Source organism: Halichoerus grypus, chromosome 5, assembly GCF_964656455.1.
Source record: "Halichoerus grypus chromosome 5, mHalGry1.hap1.1, whole genome shotgun sequence".
Taxonomy (NCBI): Eukaryota; Metazoa; Chordata; class Mammalia; order Carnivora; family Phocidae; genus Halichoerus; species Halichoerus grypus.
In genome coordinates this window covers 64,420,568-64,442,721 of record NC_135716.1, presented here as the reverse complement: position 1 = coordinate 64,442,721, position 22,154 = coordinate 64,420,568, and the positions used below count along the sequence as shown (strand labels likewise).

At 37.0% G+C, this 22,154-nt stretch overlaps 1 protein-coding gene across 2 annotated transcripts in view; it reads right to left on the bottom strand.

Annotated features, from left to right (window-relative positions):
- The window catches only part of MYBL1 (MYB proto-oncogene like 1), a 38,058-nt gene extending 22,044 nt beyond the window's left edge, over positions 1–16,014 (bottom strand). For both annotated transcript variants that reach the window (XM_036123511.2, XM_078072328.1), the window contains exons 1-5: positions 15,591–16,014; positions 6,177–6,282; positions 5,766–5,837; positions 3,056–3,148; positions 1,434–1,654 (exon numbers count right to left, since the gene is read on the bottom strand). In XM_036123511.2, coding sequence (XP_035979404.2) covers positions 1,434–1,654; positions 3,056–3,148; positions 5,766–5,837; positions 6,177–6,282; positions 15,591–15,610 — 512 coding nt within the window. In that variant the 5' untranslated portion in view covers positions 15,611–16,014. The remainder of the gene's footprint in view (positions 1–1,433; positions 1,655–3,055; positions 3,149–5,765; positions 5,838–6,176; positions 6,283–15,590) is intronic.
- Positions 16,015–22,154: the final 6,140 nt, after the last annotated feature.

The window sequence follows — 22,154 nt, the reverse complement described above, 5'->3', positions numbered from 1 at the left end:
GATGGTAGCTAGGTTTAGCTTGGTGAGCACTTAAAAATGTATATAAATGTTAAATCACCATGTTGTATACCTGAAAACAATATAATATTACATGTCAAAAACACTTCAGTTGGAAAAAAGCAAAGAAAAACATCAGTGCAATGTAGATCATTAAAGTAGGATAAGAAAAGTGAGTAACTAGGGTAATTTGATAGGTGGTCCAGGAAGGCCTCTGTGAGGTGACAGTGAAGCTAAGAATGAATGACAAGAATGAACCTGCCATACAAGAAAAGAAAAAAAGAGTATTCCAGATAAAGGCATAGAGAAGGCAAAGGCTAAAAGCCAGGAACAAACATGGTCAAGAAAAACAAACCAAAAATTAGAGAATCCCAGTATTTTTTCACTAATTAGAATACCTATGTTGGAAAGAGTTCACTGGCTCCCTTTTTACCTAAAGTTCCTTTTATAAAAATGGGAACCTTCAACCCACAATTACTTGTAGTATAAATTCCACCCTTCATAAAATATACAAGCATTTACTGAGAATCGACTACATACATAAAGCGTTAAGGCACTTTATATTAAGGCTAGCTTAAATGGACAGTAAAAAGATATATAAAAGACTGAAAACATCAGAAGTTCCTAAACCTGATTCAGTAAAAAACATGATGCTTTAATTTCCTTACCTATAAAAAAAGACAGCATTATTTGCTTTTAATATTTCATTAGTATATGAAAATTAAGTATATAGGTAAAAGCATTTTATAAACTATGAAGTACCATAGAGAGACTACAGCAATAAAAAAACATGCAGACCTCTGAGTGAGGTATGGATTTTCCCAAGGTTGCTGGTCTACTGTACTACAGACAATCAGGAAACATTTGAACCAGTGCAATATATACTTATAGTATACTTACAGTATACCTATAGTACACAGGGGCGCATCGCTTTCCCTGAGGGAAAGTCTGGATTTTAGCCACATGGATATATACACACTACTTCCATGATTTGAATAATACCATAATTAAGAATTGCATCTTCTCTCATGAACTTCCATAGTTTATTTCAGCCCATATATTTGCTATTCTCTGGTCTTATACATAGAATCCAATATGAAAGAAATCTCTTCAATTTAGATTCCATTCCAACCAGGTTTGTACAAAGAAGGTCTGTCTGACTGGCATTGATATGTGAACAATCTGTGGACTATATTAACTGTTCACATAATCTAAAGACTTAGCATTTTACTGCACAAATTACTGCTATAAAATATTTCATTAAAAAAGTAATTCTATCCTTTACACAGAATTTATTATAAATAGGCCCAAAGGAATGCCTGTCTAAATTTCAATTATAAATAAAAGTCATTGGGATACTTGCAAACATATTTAAAAGTAACTTAATAAAGATCAAGTTTAAGTACAGGAAAATGTATATACATTTATATAAGCACCTTCCAGGAAGTAGTTTGGCAATTTCTGCCCAACGATTTCCCAACCGCTTATGTGCTTCATAGATGATCCTGTCCTCTTCTTCTGTCCAGGAAGATTTCTTTACCTCAGGATTCAGATGATTATGCCATCTTTCTCTACACTGCTTGCCTATTCTTCCTTTCAAATGTTTTGCAATTAAAGACCATCTTTTTGGCCCATATTTCTGAACTAATTCAATAACCTAAGAAACAGAAAAACAAAGTTTAAAAAAGCACTATCTTTTTAAAAATAAATAATTCATGGGGATGTAATGTACAGCATGGTGACTATAGTTAACAATACTGTAATGCACATCTGAAAGCTGCTTAGAGAGATCTTAAAAATTCTCATCACAAGAAAAAAATTTTTGCAGCTATATATGGTGACAGATGTTAACTAGACTCATTGTTGTGATCATTTAGCAATATATACAAACAGCAAATCATTATGTGGTACACCTGAAACTAATACAGTGTTACATGTCAGTTATTCCTCAATTAAAAGAAGGTTTTAATTACCTTTATTTATTTACCTTTTTAATTACCTTTAATTACCTTTTAATTACCTTACAAATTACCTTGACAGAATTTTGAAACATAACTCAAGAATACTATTTTTTAATGCATTAAATCCAAACCACAACAATTTTTCTCATATTCATCATTTGCCAAGTACAAAAGTACAAACTTAATCAAAATACAAGGTGCTAATTAAAGTGAATTGTAAGTTAAATTGTTTTCATTGAAAATTAACTTAAAACAACAGTAAAGATGTTGAGACTTAGAGATTTTCTACTCCCGTATCTTTTTTTAAAAAAAAGCTTCAGCTGAAAGCCAAATAAATCAGTTTGGAAGCAGGAAGGATCTACAAATTTACTGTCTTCATTTCTTCCTTTCTCACACTAAAAGGATACAGATCACACATTGTAAAACCTATCACTGACTATCAAGTAAAGCAGATCAGTTCTGAGCCTGGTGAACATTTTTTTTTTTTTTTTTTTTTGAGTGGGAAGAAACATGCTCTAATTCCCCACCTACATTAACGTTTCTGCCATAAAGAACATGAACTAAAGGGCAATTCCTAGTGGAGGGCAGCAATATTCCTATTCTCAGACTTTTATAACACAAAGAATTACCTTAGTTTTTAAATCATCCAACCCTTTAGAAACACGATGCTCTGGTATCTACCTTATTTGGGGGCTCATTACAGGTCAAGAGGGATAGTTAAGAATGACTTTCTTACATATCATGTTATCAGATAAAATAAAAATTTAAATTGTTTTTAAAATGTTAACTCAATTTTCAACAAGAAGCTATACCCTAAATGTTGCTAACTTAAGCTCTAAATAAGATGACTTAGCTGACGGCATTTTTCCTCCTGTAAACCAAACTCTCAGAAAGAAAAAACTATGTATATTATACTTGGTTTGACTCAATTCAGAAAAACTATATTTCCAGACACTCACCTTTCAATTCTTCTACAAGCAGCACCCAAAGAACAAAATCATGTGATTTAAACATATTCTTTGTGACAAAACAATATATTAGGAAGAAAAAAAGCCAGTCTACCTACACAGTCGGAATAAAGAATATGAACATGTTACCCTCTGATCTTCTTCTTTAGTCCAAGGACCCTTTATCAATTCTGGATTTAAGACTTTCTGCCATCGATGCTGGCACTGAAAATCCGAACGATTCTGAAAGAATTGATGATTTTGTTATTGAATAATTCATGTAACACTGTATTGAAAATCTGAACGATTCTGAAAGAATTGATGATTTTGTTATTGAATAATTTTTGATATTTTGTCTTCCAGAAAGCAAGTCAGCCTAAACTCAAGAAGAAAGTCTTCAAGAATAATGTATTCAATATCATTCTTTAAACTGGGGGTGTCTGGGTGACTCAGTCGGTTAAGCATCTGCCTTCAGTTCAGGTCATGATCCCAGGGTCCTGGGATGTAATCCCGAATCATCGGGCTTCCTGCTCAGCGGGGAGTCTGCTTCTGCTTTTCCCTCTCCCTCGGCCCCTCCCCCTGCTTATTCTCTCCTTCATTCTCTCTCTCAAATAAATAAAATCTTTTAAAAAAATAGAAATGTGGGGTTAGGTGGGAAGGTGGACTCAAGCAGGCTGATCATGGGCAAACATGTCAGAAGTGGCTTTTGGAGTCCCTCTGGAGCTCCTTCTCCCTTCATCCCTCTGCTGGGCTCTTATCCTGGACTCACTCCCTACAGACCTCTCCCAGCTCCTCACGTCCCCATGGTACATTTGGGCTGAGTGTCATTACCTGCGTGCACACTCCCTCTGTGCTCTCTCTCAAATAAATAAATAAAATCTTTAAAAAAAAATTTCTTTAAACTGTAGTATTTATTGGGGCACCTGGGTGGCCCAGTCAGTTAAGTGTCTGCCTTCAGCTCAGGTCGTGATCTCAGAGTTCTGGGATCCGCCCCTGTTCTAGGGCTCGCTGCTCAGCAAGGAGTCTGCTTCTCCCTCTCCCTCTGACCCTCCCCGAAACTCATGCATGCCCTCACTCTCAAATTAAAAAAAAAAAAAGAAAAAGAAACAAAAAGAAAGAAAGGCCTTAAACTGTAATATTTATCTTACATGCCTATGTCTCGATTCATTCTTAAATTAAAGGCTTTGGCAGAGCTTAGACTATCTATATTATTTTAATTTATAGGTATGTATCTCTGCAGTGCACCTTGTAACGTAGCAAAATGCAAAGCTATTTAACACAGATACTGCCATAAAGAAATGTATCTAAGATTGAGGAATAAAAGGGAGTAGACAGAAAACTATACAAAGCAGACATATGAACCCAAATAGCATAGCGATCTGAATTCATATAGTACAGCAATACTTAAAAACCCCTAAAGGCATTACTAGACCACTGCATGGTATTTAAAGGATTTTTATAAATGATGAACTCCAAGTTATCAAGAAAAAAACTAAATATATCTATATGAAAGATGTGCATGACATATCAGTTAAATTATTTAAGTGTTGAAGCTTAAATGGAAAATGAATTTACCAGGATAAGAAAGCCTTATGTAGAAACATCTCAAATTCCAAAAATCATTAACAAATGAAGCCTTAGTCAATTCATGACCTAGTAACTCTTACATATAATAATAATACATAATAATAACAACAAAACACTTAACTTCACGACTGATTCAGAGTTTACAAAAATACTAGTTCATATACAGGATTATGGATAATGTTGTTTACCAGTGGCTGTCTCTGTGCCTGGTGGATTTCAAATTATGTTTAAGCTGATTTTCATTTATGGCTTCTAACCATCAATGCTGATCCATTTTAAGGCTATCATTTTCTTCAAAATAATCAGGCAGTTCCTGCATGTCACTGTAACATTTCTCTGTTCCCTTCATTTGCTATTTCATTGAAGTTAAACTGATAAAGCTAATATAAATAACTTTTCTAATTTAGTTTCCATTTATTGAACACCTGCTAAATGTCAGGAAATGTGCCAAAATCCTATATATGTTATTTCTAATTCTCACAACAAATACTACAAAAACAGTACTATTATTTACATATTGTAGATAAGGAAGCTGAAAATCAAAAAAGTTAAGTAATTTTTCTAAGACCAAACAGCTAATAGAGCTGACACCTGAATATAGTGTAGACTGACTCCAAAACTTATGCTCTTTCCATTATCTGGTCTCAATTTTCAGGTTATGTTGAAAAGCATCATAACAATTTAGAAAGAACATAGGTAACCTGGTTTCTGAAACCCATGGTAGTCAAAACAGAAACTCAAAAATGAATATTTTGCCTCACCACCTTTAATGTAGTAAGGAACAAAAGGAATGTATGTGAAAACACTTTGTAAATTACAAAATTACATACTAATGAATAGTATGTGAATAGTATGATGAACAATTAAGTATAATTCTTTTAAAAATCAGTAACACCTTAAAATGCAAACATTAAATGACAAACTTTTCAACAGATCTTTTTCTGATTTTATTGATCAGCTGCCAAAAGATTTCAATGTATTTAACTTCTTTCAAATGTTTTAATGTTTATCAACAAATATTTATAAAGCCCTAACCAAACTTAGCATCATTTTCATTTTAGATTAGTAATCTTTTTAGGCCCCTGTATAAATTAATTATTAGAAAATCAGACTTTCTGACCTTTGACCACTATAGGAAGATCAGAACAACAGAAATGTTTTTAGAAAGGAAACCTAAGTCTAAAATAATGAAGACACATTTCTGAAAAACAGCAAATTTAATCCAATGACCTATATCATCCACGTTAGAAATAGAAGATAATAGTTTACTCACTTGAAGATGACTAGCAATTAGAGTCCAATCATCAGTTCCGTGTTGTTCAACCAACTTCTTTAACTTATCATCCTATTAAAACAGGAATGAAAATTAGAAAGCTTTCCTCCTCCACCTATTCCTCTATCCCTAAATATAGATAACTCTCCCATTCTTTCCTGTCATATCTGACAGCCATCGATAGAAGGACAAGCCACTATAATACAAGCTCTCCCATTTACTCTACTGTTTCTCTCAGTCTCAACATCAAACCACTGTTCACACCTCTGGTGGAAGAAAAATATGTGCACATTAGTTGATGAATAACTTTTCTCAGGCTTTGCTTTTCAATATCTTTTAATATCTTTATTAAATATTATTATTAACAAGTAAATACAAGTATGAAATTAATAAACCTGATCACATAATTACCTCATCTCTTGTCCATTTTACTCTGTTCCAGAGTTTCTTCAATCCTTTCTGTTGTGGTACTTCATAATCATGATCAGCATACTGAAGGTCATCATCCTCATCCTCACTAAAAAAAAATAAAAAAATAAAAACCCACAATTGTGAAATCAAGAATTTTATGTAAATTTGTGAATTCAATCTTTGAAACTTTGTATACAGGTATGACTGAAGAAGCCACTCAGACTAACATACATCAAATTAGATTTTTCAAAATATAAAAAATTAAGAGTCATACAATTGAGAATAGCTATAGTTCTTACTGACACCAGAGAAATGATACGCCACCAGGGGTCAAGTGATAACCTCTATGTCATGCTAAAGAGTTTGACTTTTATTCTTTATTTGACCTTTATCCTAAAGAGTTAAAGGGCTTTAAGTAAGGGAAAGACACCTCGTGTTTTGGAAAAATCACTGGCAGGAATGTGGAGAAATGGAGGAAGGAAGACCAATTACTAATCTTTTACAATAACCCAAGTAAGAAATTATTAAAGCCTGACAATGTTAAGGGTGAAATACAAAACACAGTCACATCTAGTTAAAAGAAACAATGGAAGAAATGATTCATCAGCATTACCAACAACAAAATTAAAATATGTGAAAATAATTTGAATATATAAGATCAAGGCATAGTAAGCAATGAAACACTATTATAAGACACATTAGACTTGAATAAATGGAAAAACACTCAGACCCCATTCCTGGATAGGAAAACAATATTACAGATGTCCATTCTCCCTAAATTAATTCATAAATTTTTTATTTTTTTTTAAAGTAGGCTCCACACCCAATGTGGAGTCCAATGCAGAACTCGAACTCATGACCATGGGATCAAGACCTGAGCTGAGATCAAGAGTGGGACACTTAACCGACTGAGCCACCCAGGCACCCCTAATTCATAAATTTAATGAATAATGATTTTCAGAGGGAGGGGTGCCTGGGTGGCTCAGTCAGTTAAGCATCTGCCTTCAGCTCAGGTCATGATCCCAGGGTCCTGGGATAGAGTCCCACATTGGGCTCCCTCTCCTTCTGCCTGCCATTCCCCCTGCTTGTGCGCTCACTCTCCCTCCCTCTCTCTCTAATAAATAAATAAAATCTTTAAAAATACAAAAGATTGGGCGCCTGGGTGGCTCAGTTGGTTGAGCGACTGCCTTCAGCTCAGGTCATGATCCTGGAGTCCCAGGATCGAGTCCCACATCGGGCTCCCTGCTCAGCAGGGAATTTGCTTCTCCCTCTGACCCTCCCCCCTCTCATGTGCTCTCTCTCTCTCTCTCTCTCTCATTCTCTCTCTCAAATAAATAAATAAAATCTTTAAAAAAAATAAAAAAGATTTCAGAGGGACTTAGACATGCTGATTCTATAGTTCATATGGAAAAACAAACAATTAGTACTACCCAGTATGAAAACATACTGTAGAGAAACAATAAATAAAACAGAACAGTACTGGCATATGAACAGATACACAGGTCAATGGAAGAGAACAGAACATTCAGAAAAAAAACCACACCCAAATGGGAATTTGGTAAATTGTAACAGTAACATATCAAATCAGTGGGGTAAAGATGGACTTTTCAAAAAATGGTAAGACAAAGGGTGGCTATTATATATAAAGCTTGAGTCTTACTTTAAAATAAAAAACGTCAGATGAAGCAACTATCTTACATTTTAAAAACTGAAACTGTAATAGTACTATTAAAAAAATAGGATAGAAGTCCATCTTTTTATACCCTTGAGTAGAAGAGATCTAAATGTAACAAAAATCAAGAAACCATAAAAGAATAAACTAAGGTAGTAATAGTGGCAATGGAAAGAAGCATGTGAAACAGAGATATTAAAAAGGTACAAACAAAAGGATTTTGCAAGCAATCAAGGATGCCTCCAAAACTTCTGACTTTAGGAGCATAAACAGAGCTATCCACTGAGATAAAGAATAGAAGGAAAAACAGAACTTTGAGAGGGAGAAGAGAATGGGGAGAGTAGGCAGTTTTGGACTAGCTGATTTAAAGGCACTTGAGAAATATACAAGTGAATATATCTTGAACAGCACTGTCAATAGAAATATAACACAGCCACATATGTAATTTCCTAGTAGCCACATTTTAAAAATAGAAACAGGTCAAAATAATGTTAATTATTTAACCCAATATATTAAAAAATTACTACTTCAACACATACTCAACATAATCATGAACTAGTTTACATTCCTTTTTTACTTACTAAAGTCTTCAAAATCTAGTGTGTATTTTATAGTTAGAGTGCATTGCAATTCAGACTAACCATATTTTAAGAGCTCAATAGCAACATGTGGGGAATGGCTATTCTATTGGGCAGAGCAGATCTAGGAAGGCACCAGGGTACATGGATCTTCTGCTCAGGTTAAGAGGCCTAGGGTAGACACACAGTTTTGGCAATCACCAGCATAGAGAAAACAGTTAAAGCCATGAGAACATGAAGCCTCAGAAAAGAGGGCGGGTCTTTATGATAAACTGAATTAGAGGATTTTGAGTAGCTAGAGGACTGAATACAGTCATGAGCATCTGAAAATAATAAGAGCAAATATTTATTTAAACTTTCTAAGTACCAGACATTAGGTAGTCTCTGAAATTTCTGTCTTAAAACCCCACAACAACCCCAAGAGGGAAATATTACTATTCCCACTTTACAGAAAAGGGAGACTTTGACTTAGAAAAGTTAACTTCTTGCCTACAGTTACACCAAATGTAGCATGACTGAACTCCAAAATTCACTATTTAACCAGTATACTACCACATACTAGAAAAATAGGGAAGAGGATACTAAGAAGCTGGAAGATACCAAAGACAAATCTGAAGTATGTTTTGAAATCCGAACAAGGTTCTAGTTATAACTGAACTACTTATTTTGCATCGTGGATATATTAACCTCTTACTTAGGGCTTTAGTTTACCTGTTTGTGAAATAAGGATAATACCACCTACCTTATAGTGCTTCAAGGATAAAATTAAATGAAAAAACATATAAAACACCTCATGGCACAGAGAGGTAGCTCAATATTAGTATTATGTGCATAGGCTGACTGCCCAACAATATTCAAGATTATTTCTGCTTTACTAGATTCAACTCTTTTCCAAAAATTCACTCTGATTTCAAATAGCTGAAGTTTGATGATTTAACTTTAATGTAATATATTTAAGAACATGTGGGTAGTTCCCAATATCTACATACAGTTTAATTCTTACAAAACTGAAAAATGAAGGCCTATATTTAATATATACTGTCTATAGATCCTTTGCAGGAACTTCTGATTTCCCTTGATTTGTCAATTCTATAGGACCAAAATTCTTTTTTTTTTTAAGAAGGCTTCATGTCCAGTGTGAAGGTTGAACTCATGACCCAGAGATCAAGAATCACATGTTCTACCAACTGAGCCAGCCTGGTGTGAGCCCCCCCACACCCCCGCCCCCGGCCCCAGACCAAAGTTCTTCATATCTGACCAAGCAAGACACCAAGATCGCCAACTCCCCTACCTATATAATTATCTATCTGCTTCAGTTCAATGCATTTCAACATTCCAATGCTCTCTCCCTAAAGCCAGTGTCTATTTGTAACAATAATCTGCCAGTTCTATGCTTGTTTTGTTGAATTAATCTGAAAATAAAGACACAAGTTTAAAGAAATACCTGTTATTTGCTGCCATCTTCAGCTATCAGAAATATCCACCTGATTAGCCAAGATTCAATAGTTAAAATGGAGATGGTTCAGGATCCAGTGACTTAATGAATTTCTAAGAAGGCTACCAAATCAGAAAAAACACCATATTGAGGCTTTCTGTCCAATTTGTATGTACTCATGGCATCTACCCTTCTTTTTTAATGCTCATCACACATGCCAACCTTTCCAACCAAATAGTAAGTTCAGGAATGCAAAGACCATATCTGATACCTCTCAGCACCAAGCACAGTACCTGTAATATTTGTAAAATTAATGATCAGTGAATGATCTTCCTTACTCTTTTACCTCCTCCAAGTACTCTGTATTCCAAAACTACCTCATTCCCTTCCAACCCAATGAAAACTTCCACCTCCCTCAATACAGCTGATCTCAAGTGGATATGAGAGAGAAAACTTTTTTTTTAACAAATGAAAATACCTCTAGGAGAAGGGGAAAGGCATTCTCATTTATTAAAAAGGACTTTCAAAATCCAAATGCACCTCCAAACGGTAGAATTTTAAGAAGCATAACCTGCTGAAACAAACAAACAAAATATTCAGTACAGAAGGGGTTCTTTCGGGTGTCTACTAACATTGCCTAACCTTTCCTGGAACTGTCCCCAGCAACATTACCACTTCCTGCCATCCCAAACAGCCCTCAGTTGTGCTTTTCACAGGTTCCCCCCTTTCTCCCACCCCTCAGATCCCAACAGCTTTCACAACAGCATATTTGAGACTGCTTTTAAAAATTAGGTTATTTCTAGATCAAAAAATGTTTAATTCGGAGACTTGCCTATATAAATCTTGAGTGTTCAAAAAAAATATCTACATCAAGTCCAATCTGTACAAAATTCACTGTAGGTTATCAAATTATTTTAACTTAAGAGTAGGAGTCCAAAGATGTTACTTTGGTCAAAAGACCAGTTTCCAAGGAGTAATTTTCCTGAAAACTTGTTCAACTTTAAAATTTGGCCTTAGTTTTTAACCACATACTTAGTTTGTGAGAAATTTCTATTTCTACATGAGGTTTCATTCTCTGTTTTGCATCAGCATGGTCATCAGTTTCAGAGTTATACAGCCCAGTCAATGTTCAGGAAGCTGGGTTTTTTGAGTGGGTGAATGTGAGGGAGGATTAAAGTAGAATTCTTAGAATCATCTCTCTACCACTGGGACTTTCCTGGAGTCTATCCACCTAGCCACTTCTTAGTTTTAGCGTAAGTTATTTCTATATTGGTTAAGTAACTGTTGAAAGAATGATACAACTTTTAAATAAGTGTGACAGAATAAGATCCTAGAAAATTATCAATATCATTAGCTACAATAGAAAGATGCCTGAGAATGTGTACAATTTGCCAATAAAAAAGAGAAGGGATAAAACCCCACACGTAACCTCACCAATATTTTACTTTCACCACTGCTTAATAATGGTTAGACACCATCAAAACAAATCTGTTCTATTTATCTGCTTTTTAATATCATCGTTTAGCATTTTTATATTGTAGCAATCAGTGATGATAATATATAATAACTAAATAAAATCAACTCCTTACTACAGAAGTCAGTCATTTTTAGCCTAGGATGACTGATCTAGAAGACAACAAAAATAGGTAAAATTATTTCTCCAGAGACAAAGCAAAAATAGAAAAGGAATTTGGTTTCTGAATCTTCATCCAGGACTTGGTTACCAGAATTACTCTGCCAGTTCTATTTTTTTAAGTCAAAGAAAATATTTATTCTATAACTGTCTGATATGTAAACTAGCACTACATTCAAATGAAAAGGTTTTTTTTTTAGATTATGAATGAACAAAGTGTTTAGGGTGATTATGAAACAGCAAAATGAAGCATGTACACACACACACACACACACACACACACACACACACACACACACACACAAATACTATGACTCATTAGGCCAGGAAAATGGTTAAGAGAAACTTTACAATGGGTGTAAGCTAATAGGATGTTACGGTCATAACTTACCCTGTGAAATAATACACAAACTATTCATACTTGATTATATTAAGATAAAACATTTAGGGAGAAGTTCAATTTTTAAAGGATACTAATTTTTAGAGTAAAATGAGGTATTCAAAGGAAGAATTTGAGAATTTTTAAAAATTTACTTTTATTTGAAAAGAATCACTGGTTCAAAATTAAAGAAATATCAATAGTTCTATCAAATTTGCTCTAATAAAATTACTTCAACTTGATCGTATTTTGAATCATAAATCATCAAATCTGAAATTTTTATCAAAATCCAAAATTACATCTTTATTTTAAACTGGCTTGGGGTGCCTGGGTGGCTCAGTCATTAAGCGTCTGCCTGCGGCTCAGGTCATGGTCCCAGGGTCCTGGGATCAAGCCCCACATCGGGCTCCCTCCCTGCTTGGTGGGAAGCCTGTTTCTCCCTCTCCCACTCCCTCTGCTTGTGTTCCTTCTCTCGCTGTGTCTCTCTCTGTCAAATAAATAAATAAAATCTTAAAAAAAAAATAAACTGTCTTGACAGGGTAATTCTACATTTTCTTAAATCCAATCAAATTCAAGGTATGAAAATTTACCAGGTTGATTTAAAAAAGTGAAATCAGGCCACCCGGTGGTTAATATTATGTACTGCATACATGAATATTTTATTTCCAAACCTGGACTGCAAACTAGCATCATTATAGTAAGACAAATTTGACTTCATTTGACCAGTATTAATAGTAATACTGAAATAAGTACTGAAGGGAATTCTACCTACCTACTCATAAACAAAAATGATGACTGAACTTTTCTATTTTATTCCATTAGTGTGTATATTTTTAAATGAGCAAAGATGATTACAAAAGGATTCAAAACAGGATATACATTAAATCTGGAAGTTACTTTACAGACCCTAAAATCCAAACCCCTAGATTAACAGACTTAAAAACTGGGATATAGAGTTTACTTGCTTTTCTAAAACAATATTGCTAATTAATGACACAGCTGCTTAAAAAATCAGTTCATTTTCAGTATTCTTTCACCCATAACACTCATTTTGCTGGAAATAACATAGTAAAATTGCTTCCCATACACACACATAACCCACTAAAAAACATTTTCCAATGCAAAAGCTGGCTTTTACCTTTCCAGTTTAGTGCAGTTCACCAAGTGTAAATACCTGAATCTGTTACTACTTAAATATGTCTTCTAGCTTCTAAATGACATTTTTTAAAGTTTATTTTTAAGGGTAGATCTAGCTTTTAAAAACTAAAATTAATTACTCAATACATAAATATGCTTAAAAATCAAATACATGTTAATAACATATACCAATTCTGGTATTGCCTATAAATTATATCATTAAAACCCCCAGTGAGATCTAAAACTATTTAAAGTCACAACACTAAATGAGCCTTTTCCTTTATGTAAATCTAGATCAGAGATACTACAGCTATCTTAAACAAAAATCAAAAGAGCCAACATCCTCCAGTTGTTTCGACCTAAGGTAAAAGTTTTTTTTTACTTTTTTTTCATATCATACAGAAAAAAGTATATTACAGGATTTATGCCCATAGTCTTATGCAAAACTTTTATATAGCAAACTATAGTTTTCACTCAAATACTTAGTCGTATAGTAGAGATCTTAAATTGACCAAATTATTTCCTTTCTCAACTATAAATTAGGTTCATATTTATTAAGACATTTAGCCAAAAGGCATGAAACCAGACTTTGCCCAATAATTTCACCTTCAAAACATTTCACATTCTATTATCTTCTAAGATAAATAAGACATATTTTCATATACAAGAAATATAATTTAGAGCATGAAACACATTTAAGTATGAAGACCCCAAGAAATACACCATTTAGATGTGATAATTTCTCACCACATCCTCTACCTCTATACTCCCATAGGGAGCATAGCTTCACCCCACCGCATTTAATTACTCCAGCCTTATGATTTTTTAAATCATTCTATAATACATTTTAATTCGTACAGCTGACAAGGAACAAAAGTGAACAGTACATCAATGTTCAGATCTCAATGCTCACAGTATTGTGAATAAAAGAAAATAACGTACACAGGCAAATTAGTCATTAAATCACTTCTCCTTTCTTAGTCTACTATTATGAAGCATACAAAAGCTATGAAATGAACAGACAAAATCAACTGGAGGACAGGGTTCTAACATTCAAGTATCCACGTCTAACCATATCTAAATGATGATGGTAGCATTAGCTAAGACACTCTTTCAAATAAGATTAACATCAATACTGATAGGTAGATAATGCCACACAATGAATATAAACAAACTTCTGTTTTTGAGTTGACAGAGTCACTTGTCACTTTGCTTAATGAAATTATTTTATTTTAAAAGTTTTGTATATTTAAAAATCCACAAGGCCTAAGCCAGTACCTCAGTAATTATAATTACAGGAGCTTTAATATCTATCTTTTCTGAAGATTAGGAAGTTAATTAGAGCAGAGATTCGCACCTGGGTGATTCTACCCCCCTCAACACACATTTGGTAATGTCTGGAAACATTTGATTGTCACAACTCAGAGAAATGGTGTTACTGGCATCTACTGGACAGAGGCCAGGGATGCTATTAAACATACTACAAAGCATAGGGCAGCCCCCCGCTACTGAGAATTATCTAATCCATATATCAGTAGTGACAAGGTTGAAAACCCTGTTGTAGAGAGGTGGGTTTATGTGAGTGTATATTTGTTCCATCTGAATCTGCAATGAATGAATCCTAGTACTAAATTTCAACTTAAGAAATACATCTCTAGTTATGACTTTAAGGCTGTGAACCTAGATAAACATAACCACTTGGAAATCCTGCCAAACATCTTTTCAGGTTTATTTAATACTACTGACAAAAGACAACCTCGTTTTTTGTCATCTAAGTGGTTACTACACACAACTTAGGTGTAGCTACTATAGTAACGTATAAATAAAAATTAGATGAGTAAATTCCTCCTAGCAAGTTTTCCAACAAAAATTATGCCCTACCTCTCTGGGCAACACTTAGTTACAGACAGAGCCAAACACGGGAACTAAAAATATTCAGTGAATCAAACATTGTTTTAAGATCAAGCTACGGGTAGTAACAGTGTAACAACTTCCCAGCAGAAGATACTAAAAATATATACATAAAGCTGAGAACATGGGAATGGTAATTACCGAAACCATCAAAAAGGTCCTCTCTCCTCAGCTATTCCTCAGAGGATTTTCCCTACCTGTCAAGGTAGCAAAGATGGCAGAGGGGTCCCTGCGCAGGTTTATCAGAGTTTAACTGATACAGTAATTCAGAAGAAAAGAATCTCTCCGGACACCATTTTCAAGCCGTCCGGGCTGCACATGAGCACTTTTATGTGCGTAGGGTACTCCCTGAAAGCGCACTTACCTGGCAAGAAACTCCAAGAAGAGGCTGTGAGAGACTGAAGTCTGGACGTGCGCTGTTGGGAGAATCAACTCCTTAGAGCAATCTGGGCATTTGTTACTCACTTTCTGCGCCTTAAACACAGTGGTCCCCAACTCTCCACACGTCACGGCTGCGATCGGGCCAGCCGGGCCGAAGAGGCTGTGGGGCTGCGGGAAGGAAAACCTCTGCCCCAGCTGGGGAGGGCCTGATGGGGAAGCATTGGGACAGGGAAAAGAATCTGAGCCGGGACAGTGCCAACAGGCCTGAGTGAAAGGGATGTCACCCACCTGCGCGACCTCTTCGCCATCCTTCAAGTACCGCATAGGCGCGGGCTGGGCGGGGACGCAGTTAAGCCTCCTCCAGCCTCAAGCGAATGCTCCTTGTTCCCGACCCTCCAGCCGCTTCCCTCGCTCCCTCTCCGAGGCGACCGAGAGTGGAACGCACGTCCCCGGCAGGGCAGGACGGAGGGGCGGACCGCGACCCGCCCCCGGCCCGCAGCACCGCTCCTAGCCCCGGTCCGGCCCGGTCAGGGATGCCCCCAACATGTCAGCAGGCGCGCTCCCGCCCTCGGCCGGCCCCTCCCGCCGCCTCTCAGCCTCTACTCAGTGGTCCCAGCTCAGCTCTGCGGCGGGCGCCGACCCCCGCCCTCACCCCGCAGCGAGCAGCTCTGCAGGGCTCGCAGCCTCCTGCAGGGTTTTGTCCGCACCGCCGAATCTCGCGCCCAGCCTCCCTCAAGAGCCGCCGTTTGAATCTGCGCACGCGGCCCCGAACCTCATTGGCTGTAGCGGCCGCACGCGGGGGGACGGGGGCGGGGCGGGGAGAGCGCGCGCGACTGAGGGCGGGGCTGGGGAGCTGGAAGTCGGGACTGGAACTCGCGGGAGTCGTGGAAGGAGCTGGGAGTCAGGGGGTGGGGCCGTAGGGCGGGCTCGCGGGTCTTGCCTTGACAGGACCCGGAGCGCGCCGAGCACCGCACTGCGCGGGGCCTGCTGGGAAAGCGAGTTCCGGTGCTCGCTTAGAGGCGGGTCCGGAAGCTGCGGCGCGAGTCCAAACTCCCCGGGGTTCGCGGACACGGTCCTTGGGGGTTGGGCGGCGTCGCCAAGGCAAGTCCCCGCACCCTCCTTTCAGCCACAGCTCCTCCATTCCTAACTCCTCGTGTGTATCCCGCCTTGTTAGGAGGCGCGGTCTTCCGATTTGAGACAAATCTAACCATAAAATTTGCGCGGCCGTTATTGTTTAAGCAAAAATGTGAGCTATTTTTTGCCCAGACATCAGAGCTATTGGACTAGCGAAGACTGTGGTAGGAAACCGAATATCGAGAATGAGCGGGAGTGACAGGTGAAAAAAGTTTTTAGCTGGAGTCGTGCTTGGCACAGAAAAAGGAAATAAGCCAAGTCTGCGTCCAGTCATCGCAGAGCTTAATCCCTTAGCTCCTGTACGGGAAATAATTGAACCCGGATCCAGAAGAACAATGCAGGAAGACAGGAGCGAACTGGAAATTTTGCCCAGATAAATCAGTATGGTAGTCAACTATAGTAGGTGACCTTCCCTCGCAGGAGAGACGGGAGGAGGGGAGAATTGCATGGAAGGAGTTTCCAGCAGTTCTAACTACTTTAGAAGTTTCAAGTGTAAAACTACGAACTGCTGGAATCAAGTAACATTAAAGTAGATTACAGTAACAATTAGACATGGTAAAGGATCCAAATTTGCAAGGTAACATGCTCTACTGCATAGAGCACTAAACCACATGTTAATATTATAACAAACTTACATTTTGCTATTTTGAAATTTTACGCATCAATTTTTGCAAATCAGAGATGCAGGTGCAAATGTGAATTGAAGAGGAGCTTGCATGCACTACTTTGAAAACTTAAAACGCCTTTTTATAGTTCCTTTTTCTCAAGATAAGCGTTCTGGGAAGGTAAAACACCTCTTATATCATTCCTTATTGTGTTGCTCGTTCACTTTATTTTTAACCTAATTGAGAAAGTAATGTCATTTGAAAACTGATTTCTGATTTACTCCTGAGTCATACATTACTCAACTTATTTATATTCTAACAGGAAGCAGAGTTTCTCCTATATATTAGGCTTTTTACACAGAGTACTTTTTTAGAGCTCGAAGGCAGGTATTTTAGATTTTGAAAGGGGTTCACAGTCATTTGAATACACACTTGAATGTAATTGAGAGCTGGGCTTTTTTTTTTTTTAAGCAAAATATACATTTTTAAAAGAGTTTTTATTCCGAGTATTATAAAGAGCTCTCAAAACAGCTATAAGGTGGGGGGGAAGCAATGAAAAAATGAGCAAAAGATTAGAGCAGACATTTCACAAAAAAAGATAGACAAATGGCAAATAAGCCACATGAAAAGACGCTCCACATCATTGATCATTAGAGAAATGCAAATCAAAACCACAGTGAGATACTATCACACAGCTATTAGGAGGGGGGGAAGACTGACTATACAAGTGTCGGTAAAGGAGAAGATGCTGAGCAAATATAACTTTCATGCATTGCTGGTAGAAATGCAAATGGAACAGACACTTTGGAAAACAAATGTTTATAGTGGTTTTATTTGTAATCACCCAAAACTGAAAACACTCAAAGGGATGTTCTTCTCATTATCACACTTCTCAATCCCCGAGAGTTGTTTTGAATAGTCTGTTAAAGTTTCTCAGGTTTTTCCACTGAGGTATAGGGGATTGAAAACCAAGGGGAAAATGATGGAGGACAAGTGTTAGAAATTTCTTTAAAAACTGTTTTATCTTAAAAACTCATATAAAGTTTTCTTTCTACTCCATGACAAATATATTCCTATTTTTAATTATAAAAATGATTTTTAAAATATTTTTTTAATTTATTTTTTTTAAGTAATCTCTACGAACCCAACATGGGGCTCAAACTCACAACTCTGAGGTCAAGAGTCGCATGCTCTTCCAACTGAGCCAGCCAAGTAACCCTAGAAAAATTATTTTAAAAGTATATACTAATTTACTTTCTTACTCCAAATCTTTAAATAAATTGCTTCATTATTATTAAATAAATGAGCAGTAAAGTGCACCATGCTCATCCTTCCCATGACTATACCAACTTATTCTCCACAAAGGCCAAATACTCCCAAGGTTTGCTTATGTTGTTTGAAAAGCTTTTGCTGGCTTAATATAGTACCTGAGAGACTATACTTTTAATAGAGCCATATGTATCATTGCCATAAATAGATTTTTGTCTATTTATTGTAGAATCCCAGTCCCTAGAATAGCAATACATCAGTATACAATGAATAAACAAAGGCAAATAATAAGCTCATGAATAAATGTGTTCATAAAAATATAAATTAGGGGTGCCTAGGTGGCTCAATCTGTTGGGCATCTGCCTTCTGCTCCGGTCATGATCCCAGGGTCCTGGGATTGAGCTCCACGTTGGGTTTCCCTGCTCTGCAGGGAGCCTGCTTCGCCCCTCTCCCTCTGCCTGCAATTCCCCCTGCTTGGCTCATCTCTCTCTCTCTCTCTGTCTCTCTCTGTCAAATAAATAAATAGTCTTTTTAAAAAGTATAAATTTGAAATACCATTTTATGACTACTAAGGTAGCAAAATATTTCTAAATTCTGTCAACAACCTTTGAATAATTCCTTGATGTTAGTACTGAAACTGGTATAATCCTTTTGGAAAGCAATACTAAGCAAAAGCCATAAAGATGTGCATAGCCTATGACAGACATTTTATCTTAATATACTGTAATTTGGGGTGCCTGGGTGGTGCAGTTGTTTGAGTGTCCAACTCTTGGTTTCGGCTTGGGTCATGATCTCGGGGTTCTGGGATCAAGACCCTCGTCGGACTCCACACCCAGGGGGGGAGTCTGCTTGAGATTATCTTTCCCTCTGTCTCTCCCGCTTGTGCCGTCTCTCTCTCTCTCTAAAATAAATAAAATCTTCTTAAAAAATACTGTAATTCAATGCAAGCAAAAAAGATGTACTTCAATGCTTATAGTGTTATATTTCATTAAAACCCCAATTGGTTCTCATCAGGAACAATTACAGCCAGTAAAAATAGTGTAATATTAAGACAATGCCATTAAACAGCTGTTACACCACTGGGCCCTTTTAGGTGTTTCACATGCATTCATCTTAGATAATATGCACAATTTGTATAATTGTAACAATCCTATGAGGTAGGTACTATTATTTTCATCCACTTTATTTTTTTAGAAAAGATTTTATTTATTTATTTGACAGAGAGACACAGTGAGAGAGGGAACACAAGCAGGGGGAGTGGGAGAGGGAGAAGCAGGCTTCCCGCTGAGCAGGGAGCCCAATGCGGGGCTCGATCCCAGGACCCTGGGATCACGACCTGAGCCGAAGGCAGATGCTCAACGACTGAGCCCCATCATCCACTTTATAAATGAGAAAAATAAGGCACCAAAAGGTTAATTTGTTCAAGGGCCTATAGAGGCAGAACCAAGATTTGAATTAGAAACCAAGTTCCCAATCACTTTACTACCCTAATATCCATGAGCATTCAACTACCAGTATAGTATAGATGTACTATAGGATGGTGTAGAGGAAAGAGCTGGTAGCAGAATTGTATGATTAATATGTTATCTATGTACGTAAGGTCTCAGGGTGTATGTGTATGTGGGTAAGTGTCTGACATTATAGAAAATGGTCTATGGACTGCATACCAAACTGTTTAGCAGTGTTTTACTTTGGAGGGAGGGATGAGATGGGGGCAGGGCAGGCTTTAACTTTTTACTCTATGTATTTTTGTATTATTTGACTTTTTTAAAGCATAAATTCTTGTTTATTTTATTTTTTTAATTTAAAAAAATGAACTGGAGGGGCACCTGGGTGGCTCAGTCGGTTAAGTGTCTGCCTTGGGCTCAGGTCATGATCTCAGGCTCCTGGGATCGAGTCCCGTGTTGGGCTCCCTGCTTCTCCCTCTTTCTCTGCCCCTCCCTCCCCGCCTGTGCTCATGCTCTCTCTTTCTGTCTCTCTGTCAAATAAATAAATAAAATCTTTAAAATAATTAAAAATGAAATAAAAATTTAAAAATGAGCTGAAAATAAAAAGAAATAGCATGTTATATAAAACTTGCCCCAGTATTGATAATGCTAAATAAATATGCTTTGGCAGAAATGATGAAACCATATATTATGTGCTCAATCTGAGAACAAAAATCAGGTTTAGGATTATATCTTGGATACATAAATATCTGTTTCAACCTCTCCCCACCACCAATGTATTTTGGTAATCTCTACATTTAGGATACTATTTTAAGTTTGATGGAAATTATAAATAGAAATCATACTGTCATAAGCAGCTATAGAATTCTTAGTTTGGCTTTTAAAGGTAAAAATGAGTGGTTGATCTGCAAGAAAAAAAACTGTAAGAGAAAAAAATATTTTAAATTGTCCCTATTCAGGAGGTGGGTGGGGGGATGGGTTAAATAGGTGATGGGGATTAAGGAGGGCACTTGTTTTTTTGTTTGTTTTTTAAAGATTTTATTTATTTATGTGACAGAGAGAGACACAGCGAGAGAAGGAACACAAGCAAGGGGAGTGGGAAAGGGAGAAGCAGGCTTCCCACCAAGCAGGGAGGGAGCCCGATGTGGGGCTTGATCCCAGGACCCTGGGATCATGACCTGAGCCGAAGGCAGACGCTTAACAACTGAGCCACCCAGGAGCCCCAAGGAGGGCACTTGTGATGAGCACCAGGTGTCATATGGAAGTGTTGAATGACTGTATTGTATACCTGAAACTAATATTACACTGTATGTTAACTAACTGGAATTTAAATAAAAACTTAAAAAAAAATTAAGTGTCCCTATTTCAAACCAATATTCTTTGCTCTACTCTTTTGTAGTAGATAGAATAATGGCCCATCCAAAGATATCCATGTTCTAGTTCCCAGAACCTATGAATATAATACCTTAATGGCAAAAGGGACTTTGCAGTTGTGATTAAATTAAGGATCTTGACATGGGGATATTAGGTTGGATTATCCAGGAGGACCCAATGTAATCATAGAAGTCCTTAAGAGTGGAAGAGGGGAGCAGGAGAGCCCGACAGATTTGGAGATGCTATACTGTTAGCTTTGAAAATGGAGAAAGAGGTCATGAACCAAGGAATGCAGGCAGCCTGTAGAAGCTATTAAATAAATCAAGAAAATGGATTCTCCTCTCAGATTTTATCTCAGGGAAATTCTTCTCTTTTTTTTTTTTTTTTTTAAAGATTTTATTTATTTGACAGAGAGAGCACAAGCAGAGGGAGAGAGAGGGAGAAGCAGGTTCCCTGCCGAGCAAGGAGCCCGATGTGGGACTCGATCCCAGGACTCTGGGATTGTGACCTGGGCCGAAGGCAGCCACTTAACCGACTGAGCCACCCAGGCGCCCCTCTCTTTGAACTTCTGACTTCCAGAAGTTTAGGATATTAAGTTTGTATTGTTCTAATCCAGAGTTTGTGGTAATTTGTTACAGCAACATAGGAAACTACACCTTCTCTGAAATTTGCAACATTTTTGGCCTGTGATGATAAAAGTAGTGCTTTCTCTTCAAAAGGTCATCTTTCACATAGTGTTCAAATTTTAGCACTCATTTACAACAAATGAGCCTACTAACTGAGGGTTCAAAATGAAGGATATGAACTCCGGATTAAGAGAGAGGGTACTGAGGGCATTAAACAAGAGAAATTATTTACTAGAAGATCACAAAATCCTTAAAGCAAGACTTGCTCATCTGTGGGAAACATGACACGTATGAAGATATGAAGGTATGTGCTTCTTTTTAATTCTAAGCTTTCTACCTCTAGTTTCAATTTTGTCACCTTCCACATTATTAGGGATAATATCTTATTTTTGTTTT